At 25.9% G+C, this 19,705-nt stretch overlaps 1 protein-coding gene across 1 annotated transcript; it reads left to right on the top strand.

Annotated features, from left to right (window-relative positions):
* Positions 1–16,697: 16,697 nt before the first annotated feature.
* Positions 16,698–18,473, top strand: LOC8266982 (inorganic pyrophosphatase 2). The gene is made up of 4 exons (XM_002527379.4): positions 16,698–16,957; positions 17,088–17,209; positions 17,318–17,519; positions 17,915–18,473. The coding sequence occupies exons 1-4, from the start codon at positions 16,820–16,822 to the stop codon at positions 18,275–18,277; spliced, it is 825 nt and encodes a 274-aa protein (XP_002527425.2). The 5' UTR covers positions 16,698–16,819; the 3' UTR covers positions 18,278–18,473.
* Positions 18,474–19,705: the final 1,232 nt, after the last annotated feature.

Here is a 19,705-nt window from a genome sequence, read left to right as displayed (position 1 = left end):
TTCTCTTTTACTCAATAATGTGTTTTTCTTTTTTTTGTTTTTCAGATTTTACTTTTTTTTAGATTTAAATTTTAGTTTAATTATAAAAAAAATACTACTTTTACGTCTAAATTTTATTAAATTAGTTATTTATTTGTATGTTTCAAACTATTATTATTATTTTAATTATAAAATTAAATTTATAAATATAATTTAATAAAATTTTTAACATTTAATATTGATTTATAATACTCTAAAAAATAATAACAAACTCACTATTTTTAAATATTTTTAATTTTTAAATATTTTATTAGTGAAATAATATAAATTATTTTTAAAATATTTATTTATTAACTCTAATATTATATAAATTACTACTACTATTTTTCTAGAATTAAAAATTATTATATAATTAAAAAATAGCTTATTAATGAATATAATACTTAAAAATATTATTTTTATAATTAAAATTATTATCTAATTAAAAAATTAATTTATTAATTAATATAATATTAAAATATAATAAGTATGATATTTTTTAGAATAATCATTATCCAATTAAAAAATCTAATTATTATCTACTTAGAAAACTAATCATTATCTAATAAGAATAATTTATTATTAGTATGTCATTTTTATGACCAGAATGAGTGATTAATTAGAAATGTAACTTATTAATCAATAAATAAATATAAAAAATAAAAAAATTACACCTAAACTTGAATCTCATGTGTCAAAAATAATACACATATCAAAATAAAAACTCTATATGTCAAAAATTAAGCACAAGCATCAAAAAAATCTAAGTTTCAAAAATTAATATATGTATAAATATATGAATTTAATTTGTTGTTTTTATTTTTTATCTTAATAATAATATTGTAAGCAGTTATAAATTTATTTTTTATCTGTTAGCTCTTATTTTTCCTTCTCTTCCTTTTTCTTTTTATCGTTAAAGGTAACTGTTGAAATGGCATAAATTTAATACATAAAAAATAATTAAGCCAACATTACTAAATCTTTTTTTAACTAAAATATATATATATTTGTCCTTAAATCTCTTATTCATTTTTATTGGAGTTCAAATATAAATTAATTAAACGAATTTAACACTTTAACTAGCGATATTTAATTAAAATTTATAAAATATATGCAATTTATTTGTAAATCTAAAATTTATATGTTTTAGATAGAGTAATATTCTACATAATGACATTTGTGTGAAATTAGTTATAACTAAACTAAATCCTAATAAAATTTATAAAATTTACAGATAAATTCTACATTATTAAGTCAGTATATTTAATAACACAATAATATATCTTTCAATCTTATTATTTTTATTTTATTTTTTTTGTCTTATTTTTATTTGAGTGAAATAATTTTTTCTTATAAATTTCAACCAAACATTAAAATATTTTTATCGTTGATAGAACATTTTTAGATTTCAAAGATCTTAAACACTTTTGATTTCTACAAAAGGGTGTCCATCTTGTATTACTGTTAGATAGAATAACCAAACTCCTCAGATTACCTATATTTAAACTACGAATCAATAATTTTGATGTTGCCTCAATTGTTCTTTTTCTTATTTTGCTAGAACTATACCATATTGGGTAATTTAAGATGCAAATTTGGTTGAAAGTTAAATTTGTAACTAATATAATATTATCACTAAAATTTGATTAAAAAAAGTCTAAGGTAAGTTTTTCTTCTTATATAATTAACCATAATTTTATCATTTTTAGGTAAAAGATACATGTAAGTTCTTTTTAAGATTAATCGAATCATTTTGAAAATGTTTAGGATGTAAATAAGAGATCTTGAATTATGGGAGGCTAAATTGTACTCGGGCAAAAGTGCAGGATTCTTCCTTTTTATTTTTCTGAGAAATGTACATTTTTGCCCTTAATGTTTATAATTATGAACACATTTGCCCCTTTTTATCTATTTTTAGTGTAAATAGGTCATTAAATTTTTCAAAATCTATAATACAAGTTCTTTAGTTAACTGAGAAACTAAAAAGTGTCAAGTGTTGAGTATTTACTTTAACTTATCTCAATTCAAAGTGAGTCAACTTATTTTCTTATAAAATTTAATCTTTTTTTTTTCTTAAATTTTTTTTTTTTTGTCTCTCTTCTTTTACTGCTCCCTCCACTCTCTAAAATCTCTTTATCTAATCCTCTACTCAAAGTCACCTTTCACTTATTTTGTTCTCTTAGTGATACAAATTATTCTTTTTTTAATTTTTATTTTTATAATTAAGAGTTTAAAACATAATTTCTCTTCTCCTTATTTTACAGGGTCTTCAGTTATTATATTGATTGTTTTAATTTTTTTGCAGCTTAATTAGACTCTTGTAAGTGCTATTTGAACAAATAAAATGGGACTGTATTTTTTTTTTTATTAATCATTAGTTATGTATCAAGAATGATATTAGGTATAGGTACTAGTAATGAATGGAAAAGTTGTGCCTTTAATTTGCAAATTATGGTCACTTTAACTTTTCATAAGCTTTTGGATAACATTTCCATGGTATCTCTTATTTGAAACTCTTATGGATTGAATTGTGCCCATTGATTCAGAAACTTCAATTCACTGTAGATATGAATTGATGACAACACTTGAGACTTTTTATATGTAAAACCCTAATGTTATTCTAAAATTTATTTTATGAAGTTAGTTAAAAATGAGTAATCCTGCCTTTGTACAGCCAAAAAAATGCAATAATAAATGTTAAGAATATAATTAAATTATTTCAAATAGATTTTTCCATATTAAATTAAGTAATTTTAGGAATATAAAGTCAATATACAATATTCTCACCAAATTAAATTTTGAAAATTTGAACCAAGTTAAAAACTGAAACAATTATTAAAATTATTTTTGTTAGCAATTAAGATTAAATATTGCTAAAATATAAAAGCATAATCTTATATGATTTTAACAATACTATTATCTAAAATTTTTAATAAAAATGTTATTTAATTATTTATGTTAGATATTAGGATAAAATTAAGAAAAAATTAAATAATTTTATTATAATCAACAAAATTTATTTTTATACAATTTGATACTTAGTTTGAAATTCAAGGATCAAATTGAAATTTCTTTATGGATTAAATTCTCTAATAAGGGTGAATTGCCACTTTTGGCAAGTTACTGGATGAATTGACCATAAAATTAAAATGTGAGTGAATTATTCTTTGATTCCAAATTTAGGAGGCAAATTGACACTTTAGTTGTCTAATTTTTATGTTAATTGAGGGGCTTGGATATAAAATTTGAAAAGTTTGATGGTTTATTTGCAATCAAACATAGTTTAGGAGAAACTTTAGTGGCTGAAATGCACTTTTCCCTTTTCTTTTGTTGTCTTATTTTTATGCTTTAGTTGCTGTGTGATTTTTAATCTGACAGTCGAGTTCTATTGGGTTGTGACGTGAAGGGATGTATCTTGATTCGTTGGTGAGGGTAAAATCATGTAATCGATAATGGTACACTGTTATAGTTTGAGATTACAGGTTTGTCCTTGGCGTTTTATTTTCCAATTCTTTGGTTACATGAGAGTCGACGGCTTTGATTAATTGTAAAAAGATTGACAGATGTGTGTAGCACAAATTTTTACTAAGAGTAAATTACTGCAGAAAAGTTTTTCAATTATTGAATATTATAAATTATATATAGATATATATTAATTTTTATATTTAAATTAATACTTTTTTAAAACTATATCTGCTTCATCATATTATTAAGAAACATCGTCAGTAGTATTTTTTTTTTAAAGAATATAATTTTACAATAAAAAACTTTTTAAATATAAATAAAAAATATTTTAATTAAGTACAATGTGCTCTTTATATATTATTTTTTATTTTATTTTTTATCCCATAAACATTGATAGTTTTAGTTTTTATTTTTTAATTTTTATTTATAAAAAAATTATAAAATATCAATTAATTAAGTATAAAAAAAAATTGTAATGTATTTATTAGATATAAAAGTAAAGAGTAAAGTTTGGCTCTCAAGCTAAATCAATTTTTTATTTTATATTTAAAGAATAAAAAGTTGTTTGGTCAGTATCTCGATCCTTTCATGGGTGATTGATTATTACGTATGTTAGAGGCTAATTATCTTAAATAGTTACTATAGATGCGATAAATATAAAATATGCAACTGTTTAACTTATAATCTAGAAGATCGTAAATATAATAAAGGGACCTATATTACTTTGATTTCTTAATTAAGTTGATGTAGTTTCGCCCAATCAACATGTAGAGCTTAATAATGAATTAAAGATTAAACTAATAATGAGCTAAGAATGTAAATTATGAGTTGTTGGCATATAGTTATGAGCTAATAATGTAAAATTGAGCTTTAAATATTTTAAAATTTTAATTACATAAAGCAATCGACTTGTAGATGTAATTGAGTATCGAAAAACACTTGAATGTTTCGATTGTACTATAAACTAAAGTTGAGATTTACTTAACTATACTAAGAATTGCTTTTCTAATATAAAGATTGTTATTCTAATCTAATGATAATATTTCTAAACTAAAGATAAAAGATAAAAATAGAGTTTATAGACTTTGAATCTGATTTTGTATTTGATTGGTTGTTTGGTTGGAGTTTGCTTACTAGAGGGTCTTTGTCTATCTATAGATTTTTATGGCTCGAGAGATGTTTTAGCATATACTTTTTATCTTTGATTTTGTCTTCAATTAACTCATCACCTTTAAAGCACGTATTTTTACTTTTTATATTTTTTGTACATGTTGATGAAAATATAATTTCTCTAATAATTTTTCTACTCTTTTCAAATTCATATCTACATTTAATTGCACTTCTTACTTCTACTTAAATTATTGCCTTATACATTGTAAATATATTTTTTATTTTTTGGATATGGTTGCTTCTATGCCACTTCTTATTTAGCTGACACTTGTATTTATTCATTTATACATTTTAAAAATATGCTTCAAGTTTCTAGAAGAATCTATAACTGCTTTTCACTTTTATACTTTATTATTTTTCACATGTTAATAATCCTTAAGGAGTAATAAATCAATTCTTGTTTAGTAGGTTGATAATTTATATATGAGTCAAAAATCCGGATATGGACCAAAGTCCATAGACTTCAAGATTTAAATAAACTTTAAATAGATTCTTTTTATGGATTAGCCAAATTTAATAAACTTAACAAATACTAAATTTGAATATAAACAATAAAATATTTGAGTATTATTTTATTATATGACACTTGAAAATAAAAATTTTAAAAGTATTGAATATGGTTTAACATCTCTTGGTTAGTTAACCTGGCTTAGCATTTCATACTGGTAAGTCTTTATATTACATTAATGGCTTCTTATTTATCTTTTATCTTTTTGAAAACATATTTATTGACGGTGGTCGGTAAGTTAGTTAAAAGACTTATGTCATGTTTGATTGTGATCTATTGAAGAGTTTATTTTATTGGAGAGAAAAGACATAAAAGAAAAATAAAAAATAAATAAAATTGAAAAAGATATTTTTGTATTATAAAATATACTGACCGACTAATATGAAATTTATTTATAAAATTTATTTGTTTTATTAGAATTTAGTTTAGCTATAACGAATTTTACATAAATTTATTTACGTAAAATTCTAAATTAATTTTTACTTCATTTAAAATAAATAAACTTTGAATTTGTAAATTAGTTCTATAAATTACATGGATTACAACCAAATATGGTATTAATAGACGAAAAAAGAATTATTATTGCATTATTCAATTTTTATTAAATTTTGTTTTTAAAATTAAACTAGTTTATCTTTATTATTCTAAATGTTTTTTTCTAAAAAGATAATCAGCTAATTTTTTATATATATAAAGAATAGCTTTTAATCTATTAAAATATTCAAGCATTTTTTAAGAACTCAGAATTATATGGACAGTATTAATTTTAATTTTTTAAACAAAACTAATATCATAATCAATGATATCAATCCAAATATAATTTTAGTAAATTCTTAGACTATTTCCTTTTAATGAGATAAAAATTTATATTACTAAGTTTCAGGTTAGCTAATTATTCTTATTAAGATTGTTTTGTGCTAAAAGTAAAAAAGTTAGAGCCAATAAAAATATTAACTATTTATTCTTTATTAAAAATTACGATTAATTTCTCCTAAAAATAATGAATTTACCCTAATTTGATTGATTTTGCTACAAAGTTTGATAAGCTATATATAATAATTTTGAGATTTAATTTTTTTTTGATACGTGTGTTTAATTTTTGACATATAGAATTTTTATTTTGACATATAGAATTCAATCTTATGTGTAATTTTATAATTTTTTCTATTAATTTATTATTAATAAGTTACATCCTCAATTAACACCGACTCTAATTCTAGAAAATAACACCTTAAATTATATTTTTATATTATATTTAATAATAAATTATTTTTTATTATATAAATATTTTAAAAATATTTTTATATTATTGTACTAATAAAATTTTAAAAACTAAAAATGTTTAAATATAGTTAATTTGATATTATTTTTTAAATTATTATAAATTAATATTAAAAATTAAAAAATTATTAAATTGTATTTATCAATTTAATTTTATAATCAAACTAATAATAACAGTCGCGTAACATAGTGATAACAGTTCAATGAAATTTTTATTTTTTTTAATTAAATTTGTTGACTAATAATAAAAACTAACGAAAAAAAAAAAGAAACTGAGGTTACAATACGGTAGCCTAATATAATATTAGAAGTATATAAACTCATTAGTGCATCAAATCAGACATTTTGAAGTAATAATTAATCCTAAAAAAATGTAAAAAAATTATGGTCTAAGATTAATGTGATTTATTACAAATATTTATGAAAACTATTTAAAGAGATTTTAGAGTTTGAATTCTATGATATTTTCTTTTTCAATACTATAAATATAAATTTTGAAATTATTCTAGATTTTAATTATTAATTCCATTTTATATAATTGTGTATAACAAAGAAAAGAAGTTATATTTTCTTAGAAGAAAATTTCAGAAGATATTGTTTCATACAGCAAGAACTAGCACAAGGATAAGATTTTAAAAGATAAATTGGTGTGAAACTCATAAATTCAAGTCAAATTACTTATTTATTCATGAGATTACGGTTATTATTATTTTTTTAATTATAACATTAAATTGATAAATATAATTTAATAAAATTTTAAATATCTAATTTAATATATACTATTCTAGAAAAATAATAATACAAAAAAATTTAGAGTTTTATTAATAAAATATATAAAAATTATTTATTAATTATTTTAGTATTACATAAACTAAAACTATTAATATAATATTAATATGTTATTTTTAAGGTCAAAATTTAATTAGAAATATAATTTATTAATCAACAAATTAATAAAAAATCTATAAAAATTATATATAAATTTAAATTTTTTGTGTTAGAAATAAATATACATGTTAAAATAAAAATTATATGTATAAAAAATCAAGCACATATGTCAAAAAAATTTAGATCTTAAAAATTTATATATAAAGAGAGAGAAAGAGAGTGAAAATTACAATTTCATTGATAAAACTATATAATAACTGATTTTATTTTTTATAAAATAAATATTAGAAAATTGAAATATCCCTTTTAAAATAAACAAATATTTAGAAATCCTCAACCCCTTACTAACACTGATATTTTAGAAGTATCAGTAATTTTTAATTTTTAATTATAGTTTTCATTAGCAATTTCAGTTGTAATTCTAGAATTCTTGCACTCAAAATCAAATGATTCGAATGGCAATTCATTTTAGTCAGTTTAGTTTTCCTACAAAAATATAAAATATGAATTAGACAAACTTTAAATCTCTTATATCTATTTCCATACTCTTACATTAAGAAGTTAAAAGAACACAACTTCATAATTTATGGTTGAAAGTACCTCACTCCTCTAAAACACCAGTGTTAATTTAATTTGCTTTTAATCTTGATCGTGAAAAGGAAAAGAAAAGGAGAAAACAATAAGCTAATGGTTACATTTAATACTAATGCTTGATATATAAATATTTGGTTTGTGTTACTCTCAAGTTTATATACATATATAAAATTAATTTTAGAGGTGTCTTTTTAAATTTGCCCAATGAAATGAACCGGTGAAATTGCATTTAAAATAAGATTAATGTTATTACTAATAGTAAATTAATTAATTATTAAATTTCATTTTAAAAATTAATTTTATTATTTTTTACTAATACAAAAAATATGATTCAATCTCCTTTAAAAAGAGTTAAATTCAACTAAAAAAGATAAATTTCGAATTAAAATGATTCAAATAGATCAAAAAAGTCTTCTATTAGCTCCGTCTGTAAAATTTAGTAGCTTATTTTAAATTTATTTTTGTAAAATTAGCTAGGATATTGTTGATTGGTTACAAAATTTAATTTAATTTAAAAAAAAAAAAAAGAAAAAGAAAGGTAGTGAGCCAATATATTAGTGAATTGTGAGGTCAAAGAGTAGATATAATCTTTGGATTAGAATGTTTACCTTAGTTGGGTCAGAGAGGGAGAGAGTAATGTTATAAGATGAGTTGTCAAGAAAAGGCAATGGGTCCATATCATATCTAAGGAATTCTGGTCCCAGAGTAGTAATTTCTTTGTTGAGTTTAATTATTTATTTATTTGAGTTAGGACTTTTTGTCAAAGGCTCTAAGTTGAACTAAAGAGAGGGGTCAGTAGCACCACTTTACTTTACTTGCCTCCCACCTGCACTTGCACATTCACTAATCACTCTCTCTCTCTATATATATAAATACACTTTGCACTTTTGCATGGAATTGGAGGGCCATTTTGGAAGGGGACCCAAATCAAGTAGCACCTTTTCTACATCAAAATAGGACCAAGGCCAGGCCTACTCATACCTAACCCATGATGTCTTTTAGGCCCAGGACCTCTGTTTTGGGGTTAACTCAACTCTCAATAACATTCATTGTAGCCGAGACTATAATCCAGTGAAGCCAATACTTAAGATGGATTCCCAAAATTAATTAAGTCTACTTCAAGCTCAAAACTGCTCAAAGTAATTTGACGAATATGCTCCAACTCTATAATATTGGAATAAGTAAACTTATCGGTATTATCATTTTTTTCTTATTTTACTTTTTATGTACTAATATATTACATTAATAACTTAAATTATTTAGTTTTGAGAGTGGAATATTTATATATAAAAATTCAAAATTTGAGTATTTCGAGTATATTATTGGGTCGGATTCGAGTTTTAAAGAAAAGGGTCCGATTGGGTTAAAATTAACTTTCACACCTTACCATTTTCAATCGAATTCACAATATTTTAACTTGATTTGATCTCCACTGCATTTCTAGCAATGATTCTGAGATTCTGTTTAGTTCAATATTTAAGTGAAGTCAGAAATTTTACAGTAGAAAGACTGTTCATTACGAGTGTAGCACTGAGCTACTAACTAGTAAATGATTCACAATTCCACAGCTCTGAAGAACATTAATACCACTTAAGCTAAAATTCATTATTTAATAGTACATAACACTAGAAGACCGGATAAGCTCATTAATTAATGGTAATGGATGAATCATAACAACCCCCAATCTTTTAAAGATGAGCAGATGACATTATCTTTTTATTTTTCAATATTTTTATATATTTATTTAAACTTTTTTATAAGATTTAGATCAAATTTACATAAAATATTTTAATATGTACATTTTATATAAAATTATCTATTAAAATACATAAATTTTCAATATAAATTTTTTTATATAAATTAATCTAAAATTTTATAATTTTTATTTAATGTATGAAAATATTTAAAAAATTACTGTAACTATGGACACTCTAAAATCTATCTGTCTTTTTATAATGGTTGATATTTGTTTAGTGCCTGTTTTATAGCTTTATATCTAGCATTGGTTCCTTAATACCATGATATGACAGGTAAAATGATAATATTAAAGATAGGGGAAAGTAAGATTTGGACTCTTGATTAGTCATAATCAATTACTAATCACCTCTTTACATTGCATACATTTTGTTTTCATTGCTTTCCTAATTCAACTCAGCAGCACCATGGTTTGGAGAAAACCAAAATTTTAACCTTTTCTCGAACTTGTAATAATTACTCTAACACATAATCATATACTTCAGATTATTCCTCTCCTATTTCAGGCAAAAATGTAAATCTATAAACCCATTTATGGAATACAGTAGCTAAAGATTTGGCCCCTACTCCTACCAAATAGAAGAGAAAGATAAAAGGGTCCCGGTTCTAGCCATAGACTAATATAATTGTCCAATTAATTATCGGCTCCATCTAATTCAAGTTAGCCCCTGGTGACAAGTCCATCAATTGAGTCTCCTTCTAGTTTATACCTTATTTCTTAATTTATCTGGACTGACATTTATGAAATTAATTTTAAATTTAAAAATTTAATAAGCTTTCAATCGTTCAGTAAATAATAGTTTTTTTTTTTTTTTTTTACGTTTCTCTCAACTAAAGAAGTGATAAATTTTTTCAAATATTAATAGATGGTGAACTAAAATAAACTCAAATTTAATGTTTTTATAATTTGTACAAGTAAAAATATCAATTGTATAATTACAGACACTTGACCTGCATTATCAACGAACAACATGCCATTTCTGATCCCCCACAACACAAGTGCCTTTTTCACTTACACTCGTCCTGGAAAATAAAATAATTGAAATGGACGTAGAACATAGTCAAGACATCATCAATGTCTTTGAACCTCTTTTTGATCAGTCCAATTTCTTAATGTACAGTAGTTGAAAGGTGCGTTCCGACATCTCGTTTGACATTGGCCAGGTTGTAGTAAAGTCCAAGGCCTCAGCACGTTTAAGCTAAGGCCCTCCTAAAAAGGAACAAACTATAGAAATGTAAAACTCATAGAGATTTACGTGTAAGATGTCATATGAGTAATTTCTAGCAAAATGAAAAGAAAAGAGAAAAAGAAACACGACATGGTTTCAATTGGCTGAGGTTTTAGCCCTAGACACGTGAACCGAACTCAAGATTTCAAGGGCAATAGTGGCCACCACGTGAGCTGAGAGACAAAACTGCAACCTATTCTAAGCTAACCCAAAGCACAATTTTTTATCATCAATTCAATCCAATCGTCCATATGCTATGTCTCCACCATTATGCAAATCTTGTAAGAAAGCGACAAGAAATGGCAAATACCGCTGCCTTTAGACAACAGTGGGTATTTTATCATTTCTTTTTCTTACCTAAAGGATCAACTATTTTGATATAGTTATGCTCTGGTTTACTCATGTCTCAGTCCAGAAAGCAACATTTAGTTAATTATTATGAGAATATATGGTATTCTTTCTGGGAGGAGAATGTGCTTAACCCAATGCAGAGGTTGAAGGCGTGGTCCTTGCATAATGAGGCCAAATCCACGTTAGATTCCTCAGGATTTTCATGGTTTAATCATCTCTTCCATCTTGCTAAACGCCTTCCCCTCCCTCCCCCATTTGGATTTTTCTATTTGATTTATTCTTCTTTCTTACACGACATGAAAACATTGTGAGCTTCAAAAAGAAGCTACCAAGCAACATTATTAGCATATAATTCAAGTCACTACCCCTGCTTTTGCTACTGTTAAACTGCAAAATACCCATAAATTGCGGGGGGAAAAAGGGTCTTCAAATGAAACAAGTATTTGATGTTAATATCAAATTGTAAATGCTACATCCATTAGCAAAAGTTAAACCCACAAATTATAAGAAGCAGACAATATAATCAATGTGATGTGATAACACTTTAATAATCTATTCCATGGACTAACAATATATAATCTCTTAAATTATTTTCTTTTAGAATTGGTTCTGAAATTGTAATGGGTATTCCATTAACAAAAGTTAAACCCACAAATAATAAGAAGACAATAATAAACAAAGTGATCACATGATATATTTAATTAGTCTACATTGGACCAACATAATCTCTTCTCAATTTCTTTTAGAGTTGCATCAAATGGGGATTTTTGTTCTGTCAGCTGAAACACTTGCTGGCATATACTATTTTCACACTCCATCATGTTAGGCCTAAATAATTATTTATTATTTCTTTTATGTAAATGCGTCTCATATTTGCATGCATGTGTCAGCTATCACTGAAGGCGCTACGTACGGTGCATCATATTTCTACAGGCTAGAAGTTGGGGGCAGAGAATTCCACAATCAAAGTTTTGCAGCCCGAGAAGCTCTATACAACCCTAATAAATCTATTTGAAGTTTTTCATGAAATAATCACATGGGAAGAAAGATATTTAAGCTATCAATTCCAAATATTAAAATTTCAAAATAAACTGATAAAAAATTCATTAGATTATTTGATATAAAATACATTTTATCTTGTATAGTATTATTTATAAATAAATTATTCTCCGCATTACTAATTAACAAAATCATATATCTAAATGACATGTATTTATAATTTTATAATAAAATATGTAAAATTAATCGAATGGTAGGATAATATATATGAAAAGTTACCCTATAACCGACCTTTTTCTTCAAAAGAAAGAAAAGAAAGAAGTACTAACTAGAAACTAAAAGTAAACAAAAAGAAGGAAATGTAAAGAACCAAAGATGCATTGGCTGAAAATCCTCGTGAACTTGAAGAAGGACATTGAAGCAATCTATTCTAGAGAGTCGATCACGTTGGGCACCAAGTGGTATGCATATTATCAACCACCTGGCAACAAAAATTTTTGGCCTTCACATTTCTAAGGTATCTCCACGTACATAATCCTATAAAGTAACACGAAGAGGGAAACCCAGCCCTCTTTTTGTCCCCTTTAATTTCTTCGGCAAAAGTGACAGCACTGTTGTCGTTTTGTCCTTTCCTTTTCTTTTTCTTTTTGGTTTTCCTTAACTTAACGGACAATTCTATGCCACCATATACATTTCCTACCTAAATAGGGTTACGCATTGGTAAGCATAAAACAAGAAATTTAGGTTGCACCCTTTTTCCGTTTCCCTTTCTTCCTTGCCAGACATGGTGTAGTGCATTAGTCCAAGATATAAAGATCCATTGAGGAAATTAAAGCTATATATATATATATATATATATATATAAGCTACCATATATCATTTGCTTCATTGGCACAACCAACAATTGAGGGAAGTTTTAGGGGTTGAGTAGATAACATTATTGCCCAAGTAGCTATTTTTATATATATATATGGTGTGGTGATGTTATTCCTTTAGTAGCTAGGGCACACGAGATTATGAGACAAGCATATGGGACTCTAATCTTTATATTTATATAAGAACATTAGATAGGAAAAGCAGATAGCACTCCCTCATCAATTAATTAATGTAAACCAAAAGATGGGAAAAGGCATATGAATCATCAAGGCATGCATGGTGATGTGTGATATATTAGGCACCTTTTGATTATTATTATTTTTATACTATAAACTCTCCTTGTATTTGTGTAAGCTATATAAGATCAACATGACAAAACTGTGTAGAATTTGGTATCTTTTCACCAGCTAAGAATATTCGATTTAAGAATATTTGGTCAGTGTATATGACAATGGTATCTTTGTAGTGGGAAGCATATATAGAACCAAATGCATAATTGCAATAGAAAAATTCTTATTTACTTTAAGTGTATGTCCCCAATAAGTAAGTAAGAATCAGCCCTTAAGACAAGGTAAAAGATTTATTCAATTGGATTGTGCCTAAAAATTATATTTTTAAGTTAAAAGAAAACACAACACCCTTATCTTTTAAGTTTCATGCATCTTTGAGAAAAAGTAGCCAAATTTAGAGATAATGTAAAAATTATATTGAATAGCATCATAGTTATAGAACACTTAGTTATAATTTGATAGAATGTATCTTAAGTCATTTTTAAAAACTTCAAGATTATTTGATCGAAATTTAAAAAAAAGCTCATTTTATTTATAAAAAAGAATATCAGATAAAAAATAAAATAAAAATAACAAAGTTAAAAAAAATATTTTAGTGTTATAGAATGCATTTACGTACTAATGTAGAATTTATTATATTTAAATTATATAAATTTTATTCAAATTCAATAAGAAAAAGAAAACATGAAGTATTGATTTTTTTTCCTTTTTTTTTTTGAGAACGCACCACCCTGGTCTTTAGGTTTCATGTAAGTGGCATTTTGTGGTTAAATCATAGATTCTTAAGTAACTTGAAGATTTTTGGCACCATAATTCCAGGGTCACTAAAGGATTACTTCTCTTTGCATCCCAATTTTCATGCTAGTCTACTACCATTTTATGCTTGGATCTAGCTCCATTTGGCTTCATTTTTTATTACTTACAAGCTTTGCATACAGAAAAGCCCTTCTCTAACACACTTTTAAATGACGTTCATTCTATATTTAAAATTAGAACTCTAAAAATTCTTTAATTTATCATTTTTTAATTATTTTAAAATTTTTATTTTCTCTTTCTAAATTTGAGTAATTAAAAATAAAAATAATATATATATATATATATATATAGAGTGCAACTTTTTCAAATATATTTTCTCTTTTTAAATGATAAAAATTTGAATAAAAGGTGGAATCAAACAGTGTTTTAGAGCATACATATTTTGACATAAATTAAAATATGAAATTAATTAATTATAATTTTTATAGAAAATCATATACAAAGATTTTTAGAAATGCTCTAATAACATACGTTATAAAAAAAATGTGATCATTAATTTTTCTTCTACTTTATCATAAAATTCTTGGACAAATTCAGAAAGCTAATTGTAGGACGAAATTGTATGAGAATTTATTACTTTGGCTAATTGTACAAAATAGTAATGACAATAGAAAAAGGTTTCAAAATCACATGATGGACACATTAGATAGCACAGATTCATTGAGTTAAATTGATTATATATATTAAATTGGTGAGATTTGAATTATAGAATTTATTCTTAATTTAAATATTTTAAGTGAAAAAAGATACAACACTAAAATAGAATAAATTTAAACTTTTTATTTTTATTTTTCAAAATATTATTTCGCTATATTTGAGGCTTAATTTAAGTGGCAAAAGCGATTGTTCTTAGGAAGGGGTGGAGGTCTTGAGTTCAAATCCCCACCTACTCACTAGATTGTAAGGACATGACTATATTCTGTTGTGTAGCTCACAACCCATTGAGCTCTTATAAATGTTATTCGACTCACATTAAGTTTTTTATTCATTTTCAAAGTATTTTTGTCAATATTATTATTGCATCTATTTCATATAAGTTTGTCACTTACCAAATCAAAACATGGGGAGCACGAAAAAATCTGGAAAGAGAAAACAAGAAGAAGAAGAAGAAGAAGAAGAAGAAGAAGAAGAAGAAGAAAGAAGATCAAGAACCACAATTGCCAAAAATAACTACAAAGTCAAATAACATGTTTTTTTGGCATGCTAAGGAAAAAAGGTTTTGGGTAACGCATGTATTCTCAGCTTTGCAAAACAAAACGTTTTTCTTCTTCTTATTATTGTTATTATTACTATTATGCAATAAAGATACTCAGAATTTAATAATTTTTCCTTTTAGAATGTTGATACTTGATTTTTTTTTTCACACCATAATCTTAAGGCTATAATTTATTCGTAGGGCATTCAAGAGTAGATTTTCAGAATATTTTCATAAGAATCAAACCCTAGTTAATAAGAAATAAAAATATTATATCTTAACTGATTCTTTTAAATTATTTTTTTATATAATTTTTGAATAGTATATATAATTTTTATTCACGATCTATATTCAATAAATTTGAAGAGATGAGAAACATGCTCAATATCATTTGATTGAACATCTAAAAATATTTATATTTTTAAATACAATTGAGAATAACAATTAGAAAATCCCTTCCATCAATCCTACTAGAATTCAATTAATAAATTAAAAAAACATTAATATAAAAATTGAAATGGTTACGTATGAAACCATGACCAATATCACCTAAGGGATTAATAATCTCATATTAAAATATAATTAAATAGTTCATATTCGTATAAGGAGTGCACACAATAATTTCTAAAACGCAATAAGTATGGATAAAGATTTATATCCACAAAAAAGGGGGAAAAAAAAAAGGACTTAAATGCTCAGCAGCCACACAACTCAAATCAATTAAGGAAAGGAGAGGTTCCAACTTCCAAGAATCGCCGGCTGCACTCTGGCCGGAATATTCCCTTCAAATTGTACCAATGCCTTGGAAAAAAGTTGTCCAAGTGAATTTCATTCCATTAGAATTTAGAATATTCTCTTATTCCCACCTTATTTGCCTATGACTCCTAAACCTAACCCAACTTACTAATTAATCTCATCTTCAAACTCACTAAAAGCAATGGCCTAATATCAAAAGGATTAAGTTCTGAGCATACCCTTTTGACCGTTGGATCAATTCAGACATTTATGTCCACCTGGGTCAATGTCATAGTCACTAAATCCGATGGCTAAAAACTGCTTCTGTTTTAAAACGATATTGTTTTGCAAGAAAATGAAAAATTTCTAGAGACACCAAATTAGAAAATGGAGTCGTAGTGTTTCCAACTTACCACAGAATTAAAACACGTCCATGTAATATTCCATTGGCATCCGAATCCCTTTCCTTTTATAACTCTTTATTATTCTTTAAATTTCTCACACATACACACGCGTCTAGAGAAGCCACCTTTTTCCTCGTATAAATTGGACCGCTCTGCACGACAAGAAGTCATACAAACAAAGAACTTCCCAAGACTTGCAATTTCTTGATCTTTCTTGCTTCTTTTTTCTTTCTTTTCTTGAGCAAATGGCTGGAATTTTGGTTGTTTTCGATTTTGACAAGACCATTGTTGATGTTGATAGCGATAATTGGGTTATTGATGAACTCGGTTTTACTGACTTGTTCAATCAACTCCTTCCTACCATGCCTTGGAACTCTCTCATGGTTAGTATGTATTAATTGTGGTTTCATGTTCTTCTTTTTGTTTAGTGGGTTCTGAATCAGGTGGTGTAATGCAATACCCTTTTGTTGCTTTTCTTTCTACTGACTGTTTTTTATTTTAATGAAATTGCAGGATAGGATGATGAAGGAGCTTCATTCACAAGGAAAAACCATTGAAGACATGGTTGAGGTCTTGAAACGTATTCCTATCCATCCTAGAGTTATCCCTGCTATCAAATCAGCTCATGCTTTAGGGTACATATATAATATCCTTCTCATTTAAAGTCTTTAGTTTTAGATTTTTTTTGTTTTTTTTTTTTTTGGTTTATAGTGTTGATTACATGTTTTATTGATTAATTTCAGGTGTGAGCTGAGGATTGTAAGTGATGCAAATCTGTTCTTCATTGAGGCAATCTTGAAACATCTCGGATTAAGAGATTATTTCTCTGAAATTAACACAAACCCAGGATTTGTTGATGATGAAGGAAAATTAAGGATTTTCCCTTACCATGATTTTACTCAATCTTCCCATGGCTGCAGCCTTTGCCCACCAAACATGTGCAAGGTATATACTTTTGTTATTTTCCTTCTATATGCTTAATTCACTATTCAATTTCTCTTGGGTTTCTAGATATAATAATAATTATTATTAAGAGTGGCCAGGGGTCAGGAGCTGGATACACGTAATGTGTCAACCGAGAGTTATTTGCTAAGGAAAAGTAAACTTAGAGGACATTAGTTAATTGGGTCCAGAATGTTTGGAACATGCATGTTTTTCTTATCTGAGTTTCTGATTTTGACAAAATCCTATATAGAAAATATTAGGCTATTGTAAACTTGTGAACTTTCATGACCCCACCAGCATTATTTGCATAAGATATTGACATATGCTCCATGTATTTCTGAATGATGATTAATTATTTAATGAAGTTTTATTAATATTTCTTAATGTGATTGCAGGGACACATCATTGAAAGAATTCAATCTTCAATATCAAAGGAAGATAAAAGCAAGAAAATTATCTATCTTGGGGATGGTGCTGGTGATTATTGTCCAAGCCTGAAGCTTACAGAGGCAGATTATTTGATGCCAAGGAAGAATTTCCCAGTGTGGGATTTAATTTGCAGCAATCCTATGGTTATCAAGGCAGAAATTCATGAATGGACTGACGGAGAAGAGCTTGAACGTGTTCTGATTGAGATCATTGATGGAATTTGCTTGGAAGAGATTAATGGCAGCTCTGATCAATTGTTCTCATCAGATTGCAAGTTGCAGACTGTACCAATTGCTGCCTTGCCTCAAGCTGTTCCTGTTCCTCAGTAATTAACTTTAATTACCAAAACGTTGGCACATGCCACATATATCAAATGAACAGTATTTACCTTTTTTTTTTTTTTCCTTTCTTTTAATCTTTCCTTTAACAAGAAGCATTTGAGTTTGTAATGCTGCTTCTGAGATCAGGAAATGATCAAAGAAATTTATCAACCAATATATAAAAATTGCCAGTGTGCTTCAGCTAGTTACAAACTGCTTGTCTCTGCTTTTGTGTCAAAAGTAGCCCAGCCAGTTGCTGTAGTTTTGTATCACAAACTTAACCCAAAACTTATTCATAATTCATGAAAGACCAAGATTTCCAACACCATTGATAAAAGTTAGATTTAGATTCCCATTTTCTGTAATTGAAGCCTTAGTTGGATAGCACTAGCAGTAGTGTTTAGAATCTGTATCTGTGGAACTCTCTCGAATTTTGCTATTGCAATAATAATGAGCCATCAGAATGTACTAATTTCTTTTTCTTTCTTTCTTTATTTTATTTTTGGGCATTATGTTGGCGAAGGATGATAGTTATATCACCTTGCCGCCTTTCAAATTAGTTTGTGTGAAATATTTATATACTATATATGTACTATATCCTATAAAAGTCTGCCATTCAAGAGACTTCACATTCACTGTGGATGCTGGGGTTGAGTGGTGAGGGAATTATTGGGATGACTGATTCTTTGCTGGCTCAACTCTTTTAGCAAGAATATGTTGTTGGATAATGTGTGCAATTGGAATCCAGGAGACTATTTAAAAGATTATTTTCAATACGCTATTATTATAAAGTAATCTAACTTGGAAAATATTAATATCATATGCATGGAGCTAGTGGTCGCTATAGTTTCAGAACCACTGAGTTAGAACTGACAATTCATGTTTTAATAAAAATTAAAATTGGATTAGAACTGTTCTAAGAGCAGTTCAAGAACGGTTCAGAACCGACCGAGGGATCTAATTCAGTCGGTTCAAACAGACTAAAAAAAAACTTTATAAAAAAATTAGGAAAACAGAATTTAAAATTAAATTTTTAACCAAAAATTAAAATATTAATATATCCTTTTAAAGTTTAGAGAATTAAAAATAAAGTAGATCTTTTATCTATATTTTAAAAATTTATTTATCCCTAATTATTTTTACGCCATTTACTTGTATGATCGAATAAATATTTATTTCATTCTTTTATAAATTTTATTGATTTTTTATTAATTTTTTTATTTATTATCAATATATTCATTAAATATTTTTAATATTATTATAATTATTATAATTATATGTATCATTATTAATATTTTAAAAAAGTTAATTTTATTATTAATTAAAATACTAATTATATTATAGTAATAATAAATACTTTTACTATTTATTGTTATTATCTTTTTTAAAATTGGGCGGTACAAGACTGAAACCACCGATTCCGATTTCAGTAAACAC

This window comes from Ricinus communis, chromosome 8 (assembly GCF_019578655.1).
Source record: "Ricinus communis isolate WT05 ecotype wild-type chromosome 8, ASM1957865v1, whole genome shotgun sequence".
In the NCBI taxonomy this organism is placed as follows: Eukaryota; Viridiplantae; Streptophyta; class Magnoliopsida; order Malpighiales; family Euphorbiaceae; genus Ricinus; species Ricinus communis.
This window is presented reverse-complemented; position numbering and strand designations above follow the sequence as displayed.

Excerpts from the sequence above, each read along its gene's own strand:
- LOC8266982 (XM_002527379.4), top strand. The coding sequence starts at position 16,820 with ATGGCTGGAATTTTGGTTGTTTTCGATTTTGACAAGACCATTGTTGAT. Across the intron at positions 16,958-17,087 it reads TGCCTTGGAACTCTCTCATG|GATAGGATGATGAAGGAGCT; the intron begins GTTAGTATGTAT and ends ATGAAATTGCAG. Across the intron at positions 17,520-17,914 it reads GCCCACCAAACATGTGCAAG|GGACACATCATTGAAAGAAT; the intron begins GTATATACTTTT and ends ATGTGATTGCAG.